Raw genomic sequence first — 18,615 nt, 5'->3', positions numbered from 1 at the left:
AAAAAAAAATCCACATGAAATTTGCAAAGACTTAGGAAACCATTGCGTAACACAAACATGCATGTACTACATCCCACACCACACAGGAGCGTATTTAGTCTAGATTGATGAGTTATCACTATGTGTCAGGAGGTTCTTCACCAGTTTCTGATAAAATGAAAGTGGGTTAACCATCCCCTCTCCTCTTTTAGAAATGCATTTCATTTTAGTGTTTATAAACGAGTGCAGTATCACTTTCACTCACTCGTTTCTTTGCACACAGGTGATTTACAAATTGTTGGCTGTGCTGCACACTGTGTTTGCCAAATTAAGAATGTCCACTTCTCACTGCAGCATTCTCCATTTTTCTTTGAGCAAAAGATGAATGAAATACGTAATAAAATACCATATAATATGGCAGTTTATATGTACATACAGTTGCAAGAAAAAGTATGTGAACCCTTTGGGATTACTTGGATTTCAGCATAAATCGGTCATTAAATGTGTTCTGTAACTTTTGTAGCATGTGCCAGAGATTTCTGTAAGCCTCTAGGATTCTTCCTCACCTCATTGAACATTCTGCGCTGTGCTCTTGCATTCATCTTTACAGGACGACCATGCACGCCTAGGAAGAGTAGCAACAGTGCTGAACTTTCTCCATTTGTAGACAGTCTGTCTTACCGTGGACACATGAACGTCAAGACTTTTAGAGATGCTTTTGTAACCCTTTCCAGCTTCATGCAAGTCAACAATTTTTGAACGTAGGTCTTCTGAGAGCTCTTTTGTGCGAGGCATGATTCACATCAAGCAACGCTTTTTAAGAACAGCAAACTGCAAAACTGGTGTGTTTTTTTATAGGGCAGGGAAGCTTTAACCCACGCATCCAATCTCATCACATCTTGGCTCCAATTAGTTCTTAGAAAAGTCATTAGCCTAGGGGTTCACATACTTTTTCAATCCTGCACTGTGAATGTTAACATGTTGTGTTCAATAAAACCATGCAAACATATAATTTTTGTGTGGTATTAGTTTGTCTATTGTTGTGACTTAGATGAAGATCAGAACACATTTAATGACCAATTTATGCAGAAATCCGAGTAATCCCAAAATGTTCCCAAAATTTTACTTGCAAGTGTAGGTATTGAAAGATTTTTTGCTTTCTTGGCCTTTTTTCAGATAATATAACTGACAACACAAATACTTTTTTTCCACTCATGGTCAGCGGTTGGGTGAAGCTATTTATTGTCAAACGATTGTCTTTTTAAATCATAATGACAACCAAAAATATCCAAATGACCCTGATCAATAGTTCACATACCCTGGGGATTTTGGTCTGATAAGGTGACATAATGTGTTTGAATGGCTACTAAAGGTAACATCCTCACCTATGACCTGTTTGCTTGTAATCCGTGTGTTTGCATAAAAGCTGAGTGAGTTTCTGGGATCCAGATAGACTCTGACGTTTCTGGATTGTGAGTCACGGGGAAAGCAAAAGAATTGTCAATGGATCAACAGGAAAAGGTAGGTGAACTGTATAAAACAGGAAAGGCATACAGAAAGATGTTTTCAAACTGTGTACAAACTGTGATTAACAAATGGAAAATCAGGGGCTCTGTAAAAACCAAACCACAATCAGGTAGACCAACTAAAATTTCAGCCACAACTGCCAGGAAAACTGTTTGGAATGCAAAGAAAAACCCACAAATTACTTCAGCTGAAATACAGGACTCTATGAAAACTACAGGTGTGGCTGTTTTAGGATGCACAATAAGGAGAAATTTGATCAAAAATGGGCTGCATGTTGAGTTGAATCGATAGAAGAAAGCCATTACTGTGCAAAAGCCACAGAGTCACCTCACCTACAATACAATACGCCAAACAACAATACAAACTGACGCTGGAGTTGATAGAACACAGTGGATCAACACTGAACACACTGAACACTGAAATCTTACAGAACTTCATGCTTCTTCCCTCTGCTGTTAACTTTTATGGAGATGCGGGATTTCATTTTCCAGCAGGACGCTGCCAAAAGTACCAATTGTTCTTATATAACATTCTAATGTTCAGACACTGATTTTTGTTTTTTCAATGACAGTAAGCCATAATCATCAACAGTAAAAGAAATAAACGGTTAAAGTAAATAGATCACCCTGTGTAATACATCTATATAATATATGAGTTTCACATTTTGAACTGAATTACAGAAATAAAGTAACTTTTTAATGAGATTCTAATTTTTTTAGATTTTTTTTTTTTTTTTGTCATTATTAACATCAGTTTATTATGCCCTAACATAGAACCCTGCTGAACCAAATATTCAGACTTCATTAAGATGAATCTGCAAAAACAGAGGTTTTCCCGGTTTATTCAGCACGGTGTGCGGGGATGACGACACCCGTTCTAACTTTAGAAGAAATCTGACAGTACTTACTGGCTCCCATGTTGCACCGGCCAGTAAGGGTTGTAAGACTGCTGTGTGAAACTCCACGGCGTGCACAACTGCATCGGATTCTGAAAGAGAACAGACGCATTTCAGAGGAAAGGAAGTGAGACTGAAGGCAAAAATGACAGATGTGTTGCTGATGGGTCAAAATCTGAAATGGTTGCACACCATTTGACCTGTTCCACCAAAGCCACTGCTTAATAAGCACATGAATCTGATCTTGGTAAGACTTTATGAAAGTGTTAAGTATGAAAACCTTGAAATCCTTGCTGTGAACCACAATAACGAAAATATTGAGCATTTAATTTTATAAAAGCCCGGTCTGGTGGAGTGCACAACTTGTAGTTGTCCTGTGGACAGATTCTCCCACCTGAGCTGTAATTTCTGCAGCTCCTTCAGAGTGACCATGGGGCCCATGCTGCTTCTCTGAACAGTGTTCTCTTGTTCGGTCAGTTTGGGTAGATTTCCCTTTAAATTGTTGTTTTTTTTTATAAACTATTCCTACTAATACATATGATTTTATAAAACCTATTAAGATTTGTTTTTTTTCCCACAGAAGCAAAGTCCTGCCAATGACGGCATGGTATTTCAAATAGGTTACAGACGCTTATCAGGAACTGTGTGTGCCATCTGTCAGTATGACTGTAACACCACAACAACTTCATGTCGTCACCTACATGCATCAGCAGCATTGTCTCTGTGTCTGCCTTTTTTTCAATAGCTGAATGAGCCTTGATTTTGGTGATAGGAGCAATGTAAATGTATTCTGTTAAATTCTGGTAAATTATGCATAGCTTAGAAACCACTGCAAAAGATATGCTAAAAATGTCTTGATGTGCAATAAAGGTTTTCCTTTAAAAAGTTATATTATAAACTATTTCTACTAATTGTGAAGTAGAACGAAAATTATACTTTTTTACATTTTTTATCAAATAAAAATCTGAAAAATCTACAAAGTTAGAGACTTTTGCCCTATTCTTCTTTATAAAACTGCTTAAATTCAGACAGGCTGGGTTAAGATACTTCATTAAATTAAGGTCAGAACTTTCACTGGGCCATTCTAACACATGATCTAAACCATTCCACTGTGGCTCTGGCTGTATGTTTAGGGTCATTGTCTTGCTGGAAGGTGAATCTCCTTCCCAGTTTTAATTTTTTTGCAGCCTCCAACAGGTTTTCTTTCAGGATTGCCCTGAATTTAACTCCATCCAGCTTCCCATCAACTCTGAACAACTTCCCTATTTCTGCTAAAGAAAAGCTTACCCACAGCATGATGCTGCCAACACCATGTATCACAGTGGGGATGGTTTGTTTAGGGTGATGAACAATGTTACTTTTATGCCACACCCAGCACTTTGCATTTAGGCCAAAAAAAATACAAAAACTTTGGTCTGATCTGACCACAGAACCTTCTTCCACATGTTTGCTATGACCAAGGGCCTCATGGCTGCTTCTCTGACTAGTGCTCTCCTTGCTGGACGATCATGTCTTGGTAGGTTTCCTTTTAAATTGTTATTTTTTAATGAATTATTTCTACTAATATGTATGATTTTGTATTCAAAAAAATATTGAATTTGCTGAATTTACATCTGAACTTCATAAGTAAAACTGTAACACAGCAAAACTTCTGCTTTCCGGAACAAGCTGAAACCTCTGGCAATAAGTGATGTAAAACGTGCTGCTTTTTCAGTTGTGCAATCAGCAAAAGCTTCCCCTTTGGCATACAGCCAGTCACCGATGTTGCAACCGTTCTACGGAAACAGACAGGCGTGATGTGTGTAATCCTTCAGCACATGAACCACACGCTACCTCCATAGCCGATGAGGCCATTCCGAAAATTCCAGTATCCAGCTGTGGTCCCTCTGGATGTGGATAGTTCTGCCCATCCATGGCAGATGAAGCAGCGAGGGAAGGCATCAGGTCCTAGTCTGGAACATGATGGCCGACTACCGTAAGGAACTCATGATCTCAGTGTCTTACACACGCCATGTCCTGAAAAACACAAACACAAAAACACAACAGGACGATTAAACTTCAGCTAAAAGTAAATTACTAATATAAAGTTATCAGATACAGCAAAAAGGTAACATCATGATATGTATCTCAGTGCTCATCTCATTCTTCCAAGCTTTTTAATCAAGTTTGGACGCAATATGCCAAAAAAACAATGTTTGTAAAAAAAAAAAAAAAAAAAAAAAAGTTTAAAAATAAAAGAAGGAAAGATTAAAAAACAATTAATTAATAAAAAAAACACTTAGCCAATATTTAAATTAGATTATGCTCATACTTTTGATTATTTGTTTACTGTTATGTAAACAGGTTACAGTTTTCTTTAACAAGAAATTGCTATTGTTATTGTTAATAATTTTATTTATTAGGACCGTGCAACTAGGCTATTTTGGTTTGCCATGTGTTATTAATCAGGCATGCCTATTTTGTATATTATTTTGTTTATTTATCATTACTATTTTTAATTGTTGTTTTTTAATTGTTCTGTTTATTTTATTTACACGCCCAAATACCCAACCATCTCATTAGGACTCCTCCTATCACTCGAGATGCCCCAACACACCAGGAAGGTTAAGACCAGCACATGCCTCCTCCGATACATGTGAAGTTATCCACTGCCTCTTTTCCAACTGCTGTTAATGCAACACTGAGTAGCATCACAGCGCACTCGGAGGAAAGCGCAGCGACTCAGTTCCTATACATCAGCTCACAGATGCCTCATGCTCTGGACATCACCTTTGAAGTGATGTGAGGATAAAGCGCCATTTACCTAAAGCACCAGAGAGAGCAAGGCCAAATAAACATGCTCTATCAGGGCTCTGGTAGCTGATGGCAAGCTGCATGAAAAGGATTCGAACCAGATTCAAACTGGTGATCTCCTCATCATAGTGGCAGTGCTTAGCCCACTGGACCACTCAGAGAACTGTTTAATTGTTGTTTTAAGTTATTTAAAAGTAGACATTTAGTAGTTATGGAAATCCACTGATAAAAAGCCTATTTTCATATTATCTGGCCTTCCACCTGACTCCAGTGACTCCAAAGACTGCATTTCCCGTAATCCATCTTATGATGTCACCGTCATACTATTCACTTCCAACAATTAAGGATTTTTTTCCAGTTCACTCTCATTCACTGAATACTGATAAGTTTCACCTGTTTTATAGTCCTTAGTTTGTCAAAGACTAGGCAAAGAATTGCCAACTAATGTCTTTTGCATATTGCCTACATGTAAGTGATCTCTGCCCATTTCCCCCTTTTTATTCTTAATGTTTTGCCTTTTTTGGTTTGACTGCCTGGTTGTTTGGTTCATTTATTTGGTTGTACATTTGGTTGTGTTTAAAATTCTGCCTATTCAATTCTTTACAATTTTGCCTTACACAAATGTCAATAAATCCTAGATCAATTAGTAATAAAGATTATGCTCTTTTTTCTCATAACTGAGCAGTTATCAACCGAATTAACCCAAAACAATAGTCATCAGCCAGTTCAGCTCACAATTACAATCGCATATAAACTATTTGCACTCTTTGCAGTTGTTTAATGTTCTATACATTACTGAAGATATGTGTATAATGACATAATTTATCAAAGTATTGACAGTAAAGACCCTCCTTCAGATTGCTAAGCTGAGGTTAAGAACTTCACAACTAAAAGAATCAAGAATTTCTGAGAAAATGAGCATCAAGCCAGCAGCAACACCTCAGCATGCAGAACCATCGAGGAAAGCATCTGACATGTCGCTGACTAAAAGCAGTATTACTCCAGCGTGGTGTACAGTAAATGACAGTAGGTGGAAAGAGGGGGAGGGTGGGTTGGGGGCTGTAAAGAAAGTGATTTACAAAAAGGCTCCACCTTTTTACAGAGCCTCACCAATAATACATCACACAAACAAACAGAATATACAGCTTCTGAAGTGTATAATGCAAATTAGCTTTCTGAAAAAATCAACTTATCACTTCCTGGCATGTGAGCATTCTTTCCAATGAAAGCACCACGTGTGTGTTGATGTAATCCAATGAAGAGAAATTATTTGTTATTTGTAAAAAAAAAAAAAAAAAAAAAATATATATATATATATATATATATATATATATATATATATATATATATATATATATATATTACAACTGGGAAATATGATCCTAAACGAGTAACAATCAATAACAACATTTTAGACCTATGATATAATATTAAATATTATTTTAGAGCTGGGATTGATGACAATAAACAATTTACAACCAATAACAATATTTTATACCTATAATTTAACATATATTAAATATTATTGTAAAGTTGGGCAATATTATCCTAAACCAGTAACAATCAATAACAACATTTTGACCTATAATATAATATTAAATATTATTTTAGAGCTAGGAAATATGATCCTAAACCAGTAACAACCAATAACAACATTTTGACCTATAATATAATATTAAATATTATTTTAGAGCTAGGAAATATGATCCTAAACCAGTAACAACCAATAACAACATTTTAGACCTATAATATAACATATATATATATATAATATAAAATATATTAAATATTATTTAAAAGCTGGGCAATATTATATTAAACCAGTAACAACCAATAACAACATTTTAGACCTATGATATAATATTAAATATTATTTTAGAGCTGGGTAATTTGATTCTAAACCATTACCTCAATTAATTGGACATTTTACATTAACAACAATGAATAAACGATTATGTTAATAAACAATAGATATGACCTTGTTCTTTGGTGAAAGCTATACATACTCAGTTGTCTAAGATGTCATTACATGTGAAAGTATTTTTATACTGTGAGTATAAAAATATTGACAGAATATTAAAAAAAAAAAACAACATCAACCTTTTTTAACCTAAATGCTGAATCTTGGTTTCGAACTGCCCAGCCCTGATATATGTATATACAATCTATATATACAATTTTATCTATAATCGTTGATTATCAGTAATACTCAGTAAGGCTTGCATGGCTAACTGTCATCAAATCCTCACAGCAATGTTCCAAGATCTAGCATTAGGCCTTTGCTGTTACTACAGCAAACCGATAACATTCATTTCAAGTCAAAAGCAACTCTATTAATATTTAGGTGTATTGGAGTTTATCATGCAGTGCTACCACACACACACACACACACACAAACACCCACACACACACACACATACTCAGGGCAAGAATGAAATAGAAAGAAGGAGTGGGAACCTGTTGATAAGAACTAAACCACAAGGTTCAGAAGAAGGCTTCTTGGTGTAACCAGAACTAGGCTTGTTCCACCGTAGTGACATGTGACCACTCCTACACACGCAGCCCCCCGGCTACGGGACAGAGGTTGTGTGAGACCAGGGCATAACCGTATCAAACACTTACAAAGCCTCAATGATGGAAACAGTGGTTTTACAGCTTTAGCACAATTTTTCCAATAGCCTTTACATTAGTTTATTCTTCCTGCTGCCAAGAACCAGAAACTGGCACTGAGTACTGAGTATTATTTATATTTGAGGAAATTATATTATATAAAAATTATTTAATATTCTTTTTCAAACCTACCTGGCCTACCTAATATTTAAATGGTAATTTTTATTCATATTAATACAGATATTAATTTAGGTCTGCGTAGATTTGAACATGCCTAGTGGAAAACTGGTTGTCATCTTTATGCTGAGGTTGTAACTTAAATACTTTAAAAAGCAAGGAGAAAACAGTAATACGATTACTTTTTACATTTAAAAAAACATGCCATCACTGCTGTTGTGGTGTTACAGTCACAGTATACACAGCATGTTTGCTGCAGTACAGTTCATGCCCAAACATTAAACATACTTGTATTTGTCTTTTACTTTACTTTTAGTGATCATGTGCTAATTATGTGTAAATAGCCTGTAAATTTGTAAAAACACAAAGCTAGTAGTATTTTCAGTTTATTCCCGCAGCGTGTAGTTTGAGTGTAGTAAAAGTTGTTCATTAGATTGCTGTGTGTTAAGTTTGGAGTTTACAGAACTTCCAATGTCCAGAAGTGAAAGACATTTGGCATGTTGTGTATGTGACCTGGCGGCCGTTTGTTAAGTTTGGATAAAAGAAGAGATAGTTCAAAAAAAAGGGTCTAAGCCAACTCAAAAAACTGCATATTACCTCTGAACATGAGTATCAGACTTCTGTTATAGAGAACACATGGTTTAGGGAGTAGTTTGGAGGCTTATGGTCTCTCTGATAGAAAACCCATGTGGGACTGGAGAATTCAGCGGTCAGTCTTACACACTGAAAATTCAGAATTTAGAAATTGGAATTTCAACATGCTAAACAAAACTCCAGACTCACCACAGAAACCTAGTGGAGGAACAATACGACTAAACAGATCTCAGCAGGCTGGTGTTTATATACATTAGGTGTTTATATACATTAGGAGAAAGGCTGTACTAGAGATGTGCTATACCGTATCGTACGCAATAATATCACCAACATTTTTGAATATCGTAAACGATATTATACCCTGAAATATCGTGCCATATCACCCACCTCTAATTATCACATCAGGATACTACTTTTTTTTTTGCTGTTTTTAGCAAAAGAAAAATTCACACTGTTTTCATTTCTCATTATATATCTACTAGAGACAGATTATATCTGTCCTGCAGCTCTGGCAGTTTTCAATGCTTCTGTCACAGACAACAGAGCCGTCTCGGTAGAGTGTCCTTTTTTAAAACCAGATTGGTTCTGGTCCAGGAGGTCATTCTGGGAAAGGAAGCCAGAGACCTGATTGAGAACTGCTCTTTCTAATGTTTTAGAGAGAAAATATATGTACTGCTATCCCATGTCTTTGCAATGTCAGTGTATACTAACATATGAATATTTGATAGGGTACTAGGGAAAAACAAAAGCAAGGAAACCTCAGGGTTGAGTTCTTTACTCAACGCTAACTGAGAGCACAGTCAGAGAAAAGACCCTCTAGTGAACATCCTGGTGCTCACCACATTGCTGAACTAGTCACAATAGATTCCTGAAGAAGCCAAACCACTCACTGACCTGCCACACCAATATTCTCCTGTGTCCTCCTAATAAACCTGACCACAAACACAACCACAACACTGACATCACACTGGAACTGTATTTCAGTCAGATGCTCCAAGCTTCATGTGTTTTCTGGCTCTTCCCACCCCCTGTCTGAAGTGCCAGATGCTGCAGCAGTTCAAACACCCCAGCAATCAGGTTCTCCTCTTTACCGGAGCCGTCCTGCGAGACAATCAATAGGTTAGCGATCATTACTGGCCCTCAGAATGACCTCTTCCTGGAAAGACTCATCATCCTTACTGGAAAACCAACTAAGTAATACAGTCAGATCCAGAGTTATGGTCACTGCTGAGGAGGATTAACAAAACAGCTGCTTAAAACAACGTACCAGAAGCAGCTTTTATAACTTCCTTTCCTTTAAAGTAACATTTGAATGATTTTTAGCCTGTTTTTTTTTCAGCCATAATTTAAAATTAAAAGACCAGTTTAAAAGATATTTGCTTACTGAAATGCCATAGATGTTTATATATGATAAATGACTCTGAATGAGTTTGATATACACCACATGTGTCAAACACAAGGCCCGCGGGCCAAATGTGGCCCGCCACGTCTTTTTATGTGGCCCGTGAGAGCTTGTAAGATCTTAGTGTCTATAATAAATAAGTCAGAAGCGTTCTTTGACCAAAAAATACATTTCCCACAATGCTTGTCGATTGTATTACCCGCAAAGTTACGGCTTACTGCCACTACACGGCAGTGTAGTCATTGATGTGGAAACCCTGCCGGAGGGAAGGTGTAACTTCGCGGGTGGAATTGAGACATATAAATGTTTATCCCATAATGTCCAGAAAAAGAGAAGTTGATGCAGACGGACGGCTGTGCTTCAAGGCGAAAGACCGGTATGCCTTTTGTGTTACGAAGAGTGTTACTGACCAAAATAAACGCTTTTTAGGAGAGATATAAGTTCTGTGTAAATATTTATAAGACAATAGCTGACAAAATCTGTTTTAATGACGTTAATAAACATCACTGTGACAGCGCTAGTCACAGTTTCACCGCAGCAAAGTACGAGGACGTGAATCACTTATCTAACCAGCCTTTACTGATTTCTGCCCCCAATAACCCTTTCAATAACCTCCAATAGCCTTTAATAGTCTTCAGTAGCCTTCAACAGTCTAACCTTGCAGCCGTGGTGTGTCCACTAAACTCCGTAGTTATAAACATCCTGAGGTTAGCAGCGCGATAACTGACCTGTTTATAATGTAATCCCAGCAGTGACTCATGCTCTAAACGGCTGCTGTTAGCTGATTGGGCTGAAAGATGAACTGTAGAGAGCTGTATTATTCGGTTACAAAAATCTTTATTTCATACACAGAAGAACTTAAAAATTTTAAAAACGCTCCAGACTGGCTGAGCTGAGCCCTGTAGCCCGTGGCTGGGCTGTAGCTCTGACTCAGTAAAGACTGCGGACTTGTGGTGCTGCTGCTGCAGCTCCCACTAGTGGTTGGATGAGGAACTGCTAAATCTGAGGAAATGCTATGTTTTTACAATTTTTGATTTTATATTTATTAAGCCTTATTTCAGTTAATAATTTCAAAGTTAATATAACTTGATGTCATTTCTATTCACTTGAATAGTTTGGTTCTTGATTGATGGAGTTTTTGGATTTCATGACATGACAAATTAAAAGGATTTATGTTAATAGAGCAACAAGCAAACATTTTTTCCATGCAACTGTAATATTTGATTGAATAAATAATATATTGAGAGTTATTTAACATTAAGGAGTAATTACATTCATTTACATATATTACATTTGGTTACATTTTATTACATTTATAAGTTACATCTGGCCCTCGGAGGACAGCCAATATGCCAATGTGGCCCTCGGCCAAAATGAGTTTGACACCCCTGATATACACCAAGATTTTTTGTTGTATAGAAGCTTATTTTACAGTGTAGAACTAAAAAAAAACATTTAACAATATATGGAATAATGGAATAATGCTACCATATTGATGGGTTGTTCTTAATTGAAAAATGTTGTGTCGTTTATTTATATATTAAGTTCAACTTATATAGCACCTTTCCCAAGCCTTTATCCCAAGCTTATATGTTTTTTTATATATCATTTTATTTCTAATTTTTCCTTTTCTCCCCAATTTACACGGCCAATTACCCAACTCACTCATTAGGAGTCCCCCCTATCACTAGTAATGCCCCAACACATCAGGAGGGTGAAGACTAGCACATGCTTCCTCTGATACATGTGAAGTGAAGTCAGCCACCTCTTCTTTTCGAGCTGCTGCTGATTCAGCATTACCAAGCAGCCAGCACAGCGACTTGGTTCCGATACATCAGCTCACAGACGCCCTGTGCTGCAGACATCACCCTAGGAGTGATGTGGGGGGAGAGCGTCATCTACCCACCCTGAGGGACCAGGGCCAATTTTGCTCCCTCTGAGCGCCGGAAGCTTGATGGCAAAGGTTTATATTATTTTAACCATAGACTTTTAAAAAGTCTTAGATCTAAACTTGTCACTTTGCAAAGTATTGCCAACCCTCCATAATTGCCTAAAGAGCTTTTCTCCCATTTCTATCTTTCTACCTTTGAAAAATGTACTAGTAATAAATCAGTAGGGAAAGAGAACCCCCCCAAATTTCTATTTGTAGGCAACTTCACATCTATCTTGCAACGCTTAAAGGAATATTCAAATGCTTGCATACATGACTATTGGGCAAAAACAGTCTATGGTCAAACCAAGTGAGCAAAACTGAAGGAAGAAACCAACAAGGAGACAATTAGATAACAAATAAGATTTGGAATCCAGACTCATAGAAATGGGAGAAATAGAAATGCTCTCGGGACAATTATGGAGGGTTGGCAATACTTTGCAAAGTGACAGGTTTAAATCATAGATTCTTATAAGAGACTACGATTAAAATACAGATACAATTTAATTACATATCCAGTAGGCCGTAAGAATGTACATCAGTGATAGCCCAAATGAACTGAAATCAGCAGGGATTACCTCTATTAAGATCAATAATAGCACTGTGTACTAATAATGTAGACATTAGTAGTATGACAGCTTAGTGGGTGGTAATGATCATGACTGGCGGCATCGGGCTAGAGCTGTCTGTGTGAACTAGGGCTGCAACTAATGATTATTTTGGTAGTAGACTAATCTGACGATTGTTTTTTCGATTAGTCGATTAGTCAACAATTATTTCTGCCATCTGTTACAAATTAACGATTAGTCAACAATGAAATTTGTAGTCGACAAATTTAAATGATCGGCATTGTTGATTATAGCCCTAGCCCTAGTGTGAACAGAAAAACCTTTGGCTCTTGAATCACATCCACACTCACATCCACATATCCTGCATGTTGCTGCGGCATTCATGACAAAAATCATGGCACAAGCCTCTCCTACTATTTTTACATATTTCAAAATGTTTCCCACCAAGACTGATCCAAAACCTAATAATAAGTAATATAGATAGTGTGTGATTTTTTTTACTGATATAATATTTAGTCATGAAGTACTGTATCTACTGGCTTTAGGAAGATTTTGGAAAATCTCTCTTAGAAGACAAAACTACATCCATAGTCCAATTTGCGGTTGATTTATGATGAATCATGCCAAATCATAACATACTCGTATATCAAGTAAATGGTGCAAGCTCACAGCAAAACAAGCCCCGTTCGGAACGGGGAGTTCCACTGACCACAAAAAAAAAATAATATCCTGGTGTTTTCAATCAGTTATTTAACGGGCTCGCATGAGCTTGGAGAGACGAATGCTCTGCAGCTGGCGTGGAAGTTCATTCCAGGACAAGAGTCCCTCTCACTCTCATTAATCTCTCCACTACCTGACAGGCTGTAGTAGGTGGCTCAGGCGTTCCTGGGTGGCCTAACACTGAGGCTCTAAAGCACACACTCTAAGAAATATAAGTACAGATTTGTACTTAAAAGAGTACAAAGCTTGTCGCTGGGGCTGTACCTTATTTTAAGGTTCAAAAAAGTACCTTTCAGTGAAAGTCCTTTTTTGTACCCATGGTTTTTGTGCCAGTATAGATTATAAAGATTATAAACATTGTCATCAACTAAAAATGGCTCAAAAACTTGATGATACAAAATTGTCTGGCTTTCAAATAAAAAATGTGCAATTTAAATATATACTGTTCATTAGTACAGTGATGCAGAATACTGAATGTACCTTTTGGCTGGTTAAATGGTACAAATCTGTACTTATTGCTGTTAGAAATGACTTTGTACTTCAGAGGGAACAAATCTGACCCTGTAAAGACCAATATTGTACCTTTGAGGGTACAATTATAAAGAATGTACCTTCGAGTACAAAAAAGTACTCATATCGTACCTCTGTTTTTTAGAGTGCAGGGGATTATTCCGCGACCTGAGCTTGTGTGACTCCTGCCTCCGCTGACTTTGCGGCTCCTGTTTCACGTGGCTTCTTGTCTGATCCTCTCGTCTGATCTCTCGCCATATAACACCTTCTGCGTTCAAAGGCAATAACAGGGTGAGTTACTAAGAACCCCCTCGGTCTTGACACTTACATGCGCAGAGCTGCATGCTTGTGGTTTACAAACAGGAAAGAATTCTGCTCTTTCTGAGACGTTACAAAACTTCATCTCGTCCTCGAATTAGAACGTAATTCGGGCTTTCCCTCCCTTTTGTTGTACCAGCTTTCCACTCGACTCATGTTCTGAAGTGTCACAATGAGAGTGGGCAGACCACTGGAGCACATGGAAGTCATCCAGGGAGTGTGACTCTGGTAATCTCCTCTGTCACGGCTCAGAGCTCACGAGGACAGCCTGCCGCAGCAGAGAGAAAAAAAAAAACCTGCCCAGCCTGAGAACAAACCCAACCAGGATGTAGTAGTATAAATAAAGAGAATAAAGAGAGTTCTTTGGAATCATTCTCATCTTTCTTTATTTGTGACCAACTTTGCATCTGTCTCATTTGCCAGCCTCGCTGGGGAGCAGAGTGTCAGTGTTATTTTGTTATGCTATTCAAATGTATTCTGACAGCTTGAACAGACTTTCACAGGCTGCTGTTTTTAAATTTGAACATCCAGTAGGTAGCCATAATGTATTAGCAAATAATGCAGCAGAAGTGATAGCGCAAACAAACTGAAATCAGTCACAATAGTATCATTACTTAAATAATGTCATTATACTTCATTTGTAACACTTACACAGCAAATCTGCTAGTGTTAGTCTTGAAATTTAACACTCAGTTTTCATTAAACACTGGCAAATTTGCTGCAATGTTATAACATTATACCGAGAACAACAAATGGAATATGTTTATATAAGAAATGGATATAAGAAATTATGGGGAAGACATTCCCAAATAATTATTTTTGTGTATAAGTATTTATTTATAGCTATTTTTAAGAAAAAATGTAAAGCCCCCCCCCTCCCCCCCAGAACTGCGACCTGCTTTCCGACCTTTAGTTCTACAGTTCTACAAGGACTGTAAGGACTGTAAAACTTCATTCTTTACAAACTAACATACAGACACTCTGACAGAAGCTGGAAAGAGACCGAATATGTCTGTGAAAGCCAGAAAACGAGAAAAGAAACTAAAATCGGCCTGTTACATTTATTACACTCTGCAACTGTAGGGGCAGCCCACGAGCACAAAATCTCAATCCTACCTAGTGGAGCTTTAAGAATTTAAAGTTTGTTCATTAAATTATTAAATGAGTCATTACAAAGCAAATAAAGGTTCCTTCTGTAGGGATGCCATGGTGCAAGCCTGGTTGTGTTGCGATAAATGCTCAACTTTATTTAAATGAATCTGGCCGTCCCGTTGCATCCAGCCAATTGGGATAGAGGAGGCTGCGAATTAACACGCATACAAGCCTCACACACAGAACAGGCGCCTTTCAACCACAGAAGAGAACCTGAAAATGGCGGAATATAGATTTATAGAACTGTAGAATACAGTGAAGTTGATTAATAATGAAAAATCTTAAACTTATGATTGACTACAGCTGCTGCTTTATTTGAATTAAAAAACATCACGGACACGCCCACGCGGCAAGCTGAGAGATCTGGCACATCAGAATGCGTTGAAGAAAAGTGCTAGTGGACACGTACAGTGAGTTGTTATCCTGATGCGGCCAAGACTTAACCAGCTTCTACTTTCAGCATGAGTTTGAGACCCCTGCTCTATAAAATTAACGGCCAGAGAACTATCTGAAGGTACTGTGTGTATAAACAGTGTTTTTAGATAATCTACCCAGGCACCTTCAAAGTTTAGACAGTGCCTTTTTTAAATGTTAAGCTACTTTGAGCTTTTTTTTTTAGCAATTTATTTGTATGAGCAATGTTATGCCCCTATCACTAAGGAGGTGGGCTATTTGACACAACACCCCAAGTTCATTTTACACTGCAGTTCTCATTTAAAGTTGCTGACACAGATGTGTAAATGCACACACACAGGTTGTCTTGTCCTTGTGGGGCAGTGGTTCTCATAATGCAGAAAAAGAAGCCTCACAGCATTGAGCTGTGGATCAGTGCAAAAACTGTGTTCCCTTTTTTTTAATATCTCCAGTGCTCCATCCAATACATTGGAAATGAGGTGTCTCTACACATCCCACAATCCACCGGATGTCACAGTCACACGATCTCCAACAATCATTCATGAATATTTTTCATTCTTCATCGCCAGAATGCTAACCACTGTCACCTGTTCACAATTTATAAATTCCTCATTAGTTTTTGAAACCACTTTTTGCAAAGTATTGCCAACCTTTCCCAGTAAATGCTAAGTGTTTTTCTTGTTTAGCCTTATCTGTGTTTGTATCTTTTGATTGTTTATTTCTCTGCTTTGTAGCTAGTCTTGGTCTGTCATTATAATTGTGCTTTTATTTTGGTTCCTAAGTATCAGATCCTCACAGCAATGTTCCAAAACCACAACGGAGGTTCTACAAATGAGGAAATCACCTCAAGACCCTGTGTGGATTTAATCCAGAACATAAATGCTGAATAGTTTCTTCTTATTCCATGTGCTTTAACACAGCAGCTCCACTCCCTCTGTACTGAGAGAATCTGAGAGTCTCTGACACACGACTTCACTTGATCTCCACGGCAACCCCTTACTTACTGAATGTGTGAGAATTTCAAAGCACCTCAGTACGAGGTGTCACATGGCTCGATGAAAGAGAATCAGTCTGATAACATCATTACGATTCCGAGAGAAAGACCAAATCATACGCACATCATTACGAGACAACTAATACAAGACAGCTAAATGACGAGCAGGCTCGTAAACGCTCGGAGAACTTAATTACAGATTAAATATTCACGAGGGGAATAACTTACTTCACAGGCTAACACATAGGCCAGCAGCTCCATTCAAAATATTGCAAAATTAATGAGGGTTTTAAAACACGACCCATTTCATTCAGTGGAAATGAGACACAGAAACAGTTATCAGTCCGCCAGGCAACAAGGGACATTCAACAGAGCGTTCATTTAGAACACGTGCTAAACGCTGTCCTGAGATCTTCTGTAAAGAAGAAGCAATACTGTCATTTGATTAAATTACCATGATGCCCCAAAATATATACAAATGGCCAATGTGATAATATTTAACTTTGCTGCCAGAAGAAATTGGAACAGCATGACCCAGACCTGAAAGATGAATTCCTGGGTGTCGTCCCTCATCTTCTCTATTTAGAAAGTTCAGAATGTACCTGCACTTAGAAAAAAAAAATCGAATTATAATAATTACTTAAATTGAAAGATTTTCAAGTCGTATTTTTGTAAGAAGAAAAAATAGATCAAGACAGGGTATAAGGAAGTACAGGGCACAGATTACAGGAGTTCATAGTGGGGTTGTTGTTTTTAAATTTTAATTAGCTCATGTTGTTTTCATAAAACATTTTTTATAAACTATAAATCTTTATCACATTTTACACCCCATTAGAAATCAACAGATACATATTGTTGCTGTTGCTCCAAATTCTTTTATCTCCATTTCTGTAATTTCTGTATTGGACATACTGTTATGTCAATCTGTCACACTTCCTGCTTCTCCTTCTGTCTCTGTCGAATCCACAAACTACACATCCCACAATCCACCAGCTGTCACATGTCACAGTCCCAGTATTTTAGACAACCAATCATGAACGTTTCCTATTTTTCATCACCAGAATACTAACCACTGTCACCTGTTTACAATTTATAGATTCCTGTTTAGATGGTTAACCAGTTTGTGAAGTATTGCCAAACTACTTTGATGCATACCAAGTGTTTATCTGTCTTATCTGCTACCTGTTTTCATTTGTCTTTTGCTTTATCCCTTTTTGATTGGTTGCTTGACTGATCTCTAGTTGTTTCTAGTCCATGTCTGGTTTGGTCTCTATTGTGATTGTGCTGTTTCATATTCCTGAAAAGACTGACTGTCTTTGTAATTTTCATTTTTGTGTGTGACCTGAGTAGCACTGCTGAGGTAAATGCATGAGTAAAATAGCAATACTGAGGAAATTTTTGACTGGAATGCCACTGCTAAAGTTCATATATTTCGTGATGTGTTGGTGTGTTTGCTGGTATAGTAAAATGTTAGGTGTTTAATAAATATTTTTAAATTAGGCTATTAATTTAATTAAATGTGTAAAAGAGGATTTAATGAAAACTCTCAAACATTTGTCTGAAGTTGCTTTTATTTTCATTTTGTTTAGTTTTGTTTTTTGGGCCAAAATTAAAATAATTTTGGTGCATCCTTAATAACCACTCATATTTTATATTTTAAAAGGATTGCATGTTCTAAATTTAGTGTATTATTAATAAAAAAAGACGTATCGGTAAAACAGATCATGCAGGAAATGATCTTCTCACAGGGTTTGAGTAAATTGAACTTAGAGTAAACCGCATCATTCCGATAAATTCCGATAAACAAGGTGCCCCCTGCAGCCAGTTTCTAATTGTGATCAGGCCTCCGCATTCAGAGATAACCAGCCTCTCGCTACGATGTCCTTCCTCTCACTGTGGTCATTGAACTTGTTTACAGTCAAGCCCCGCCCACTCTCAACACGACCCTGACCTTGCTGGTCAGCGTGATGCTGCTGCCTCTTGGCTCCAGAAGCCCAAACATCATCTGTCAGGGCCTGCGGTTCGGCTCTG

At 37.4% G+C, this 18,615-nt stretch overlaps 1 protein-coding gene across 1 annotated transcript in view; it reads right to left on the bottom strand.

Annotated features, from left to right (window-relative positions):
* si:ch73-63e15.2 (protein strawberry notch homolog 2) overlaps positions 1-18,615 on the bottom strand; it is a 97,105-nt gene that overhangs the window by 64,723 nt on the left and 13,767 nt on the right. The window contains exons 2-3 of the mRNA XM_007252641.4: positions 4,235-4,417; positions 2,414-2,493 (exon numbers count right to left, since the gene is read on the bottom strand). Coding sequence (XP_007252703.3) covers positions 2,414-2,493; positions 4,235-4,342 — 188 coding nt within the window. The 5' untranslated portion in view covers positions 4,343-4,417. The remainder of the gene's footprint in view (positions 1-2,413; positions 2,494-4,234; positions 4,418-18,615) is intronic.

The sequence above is a fragment of the Astyanax mexicanus genome, chromosome 16, assembly GCF_023375975.1.
Source record: "Astyanax mexicanus isolate ESR-SI-001 chromosome 16, AstMex3_surface, whole genome shotgun sequence".
NCBI lineage: Eukaryota > Metazoa > Chordata > Actinopteri > Characiformes > Acestrorhamphidae > Astyanax > Astyanax mexicanus.
Note: the sequence above shows the minus strand (reverse complement) of the source record. Positions and strands in the feature narration are given on the sequence as shown.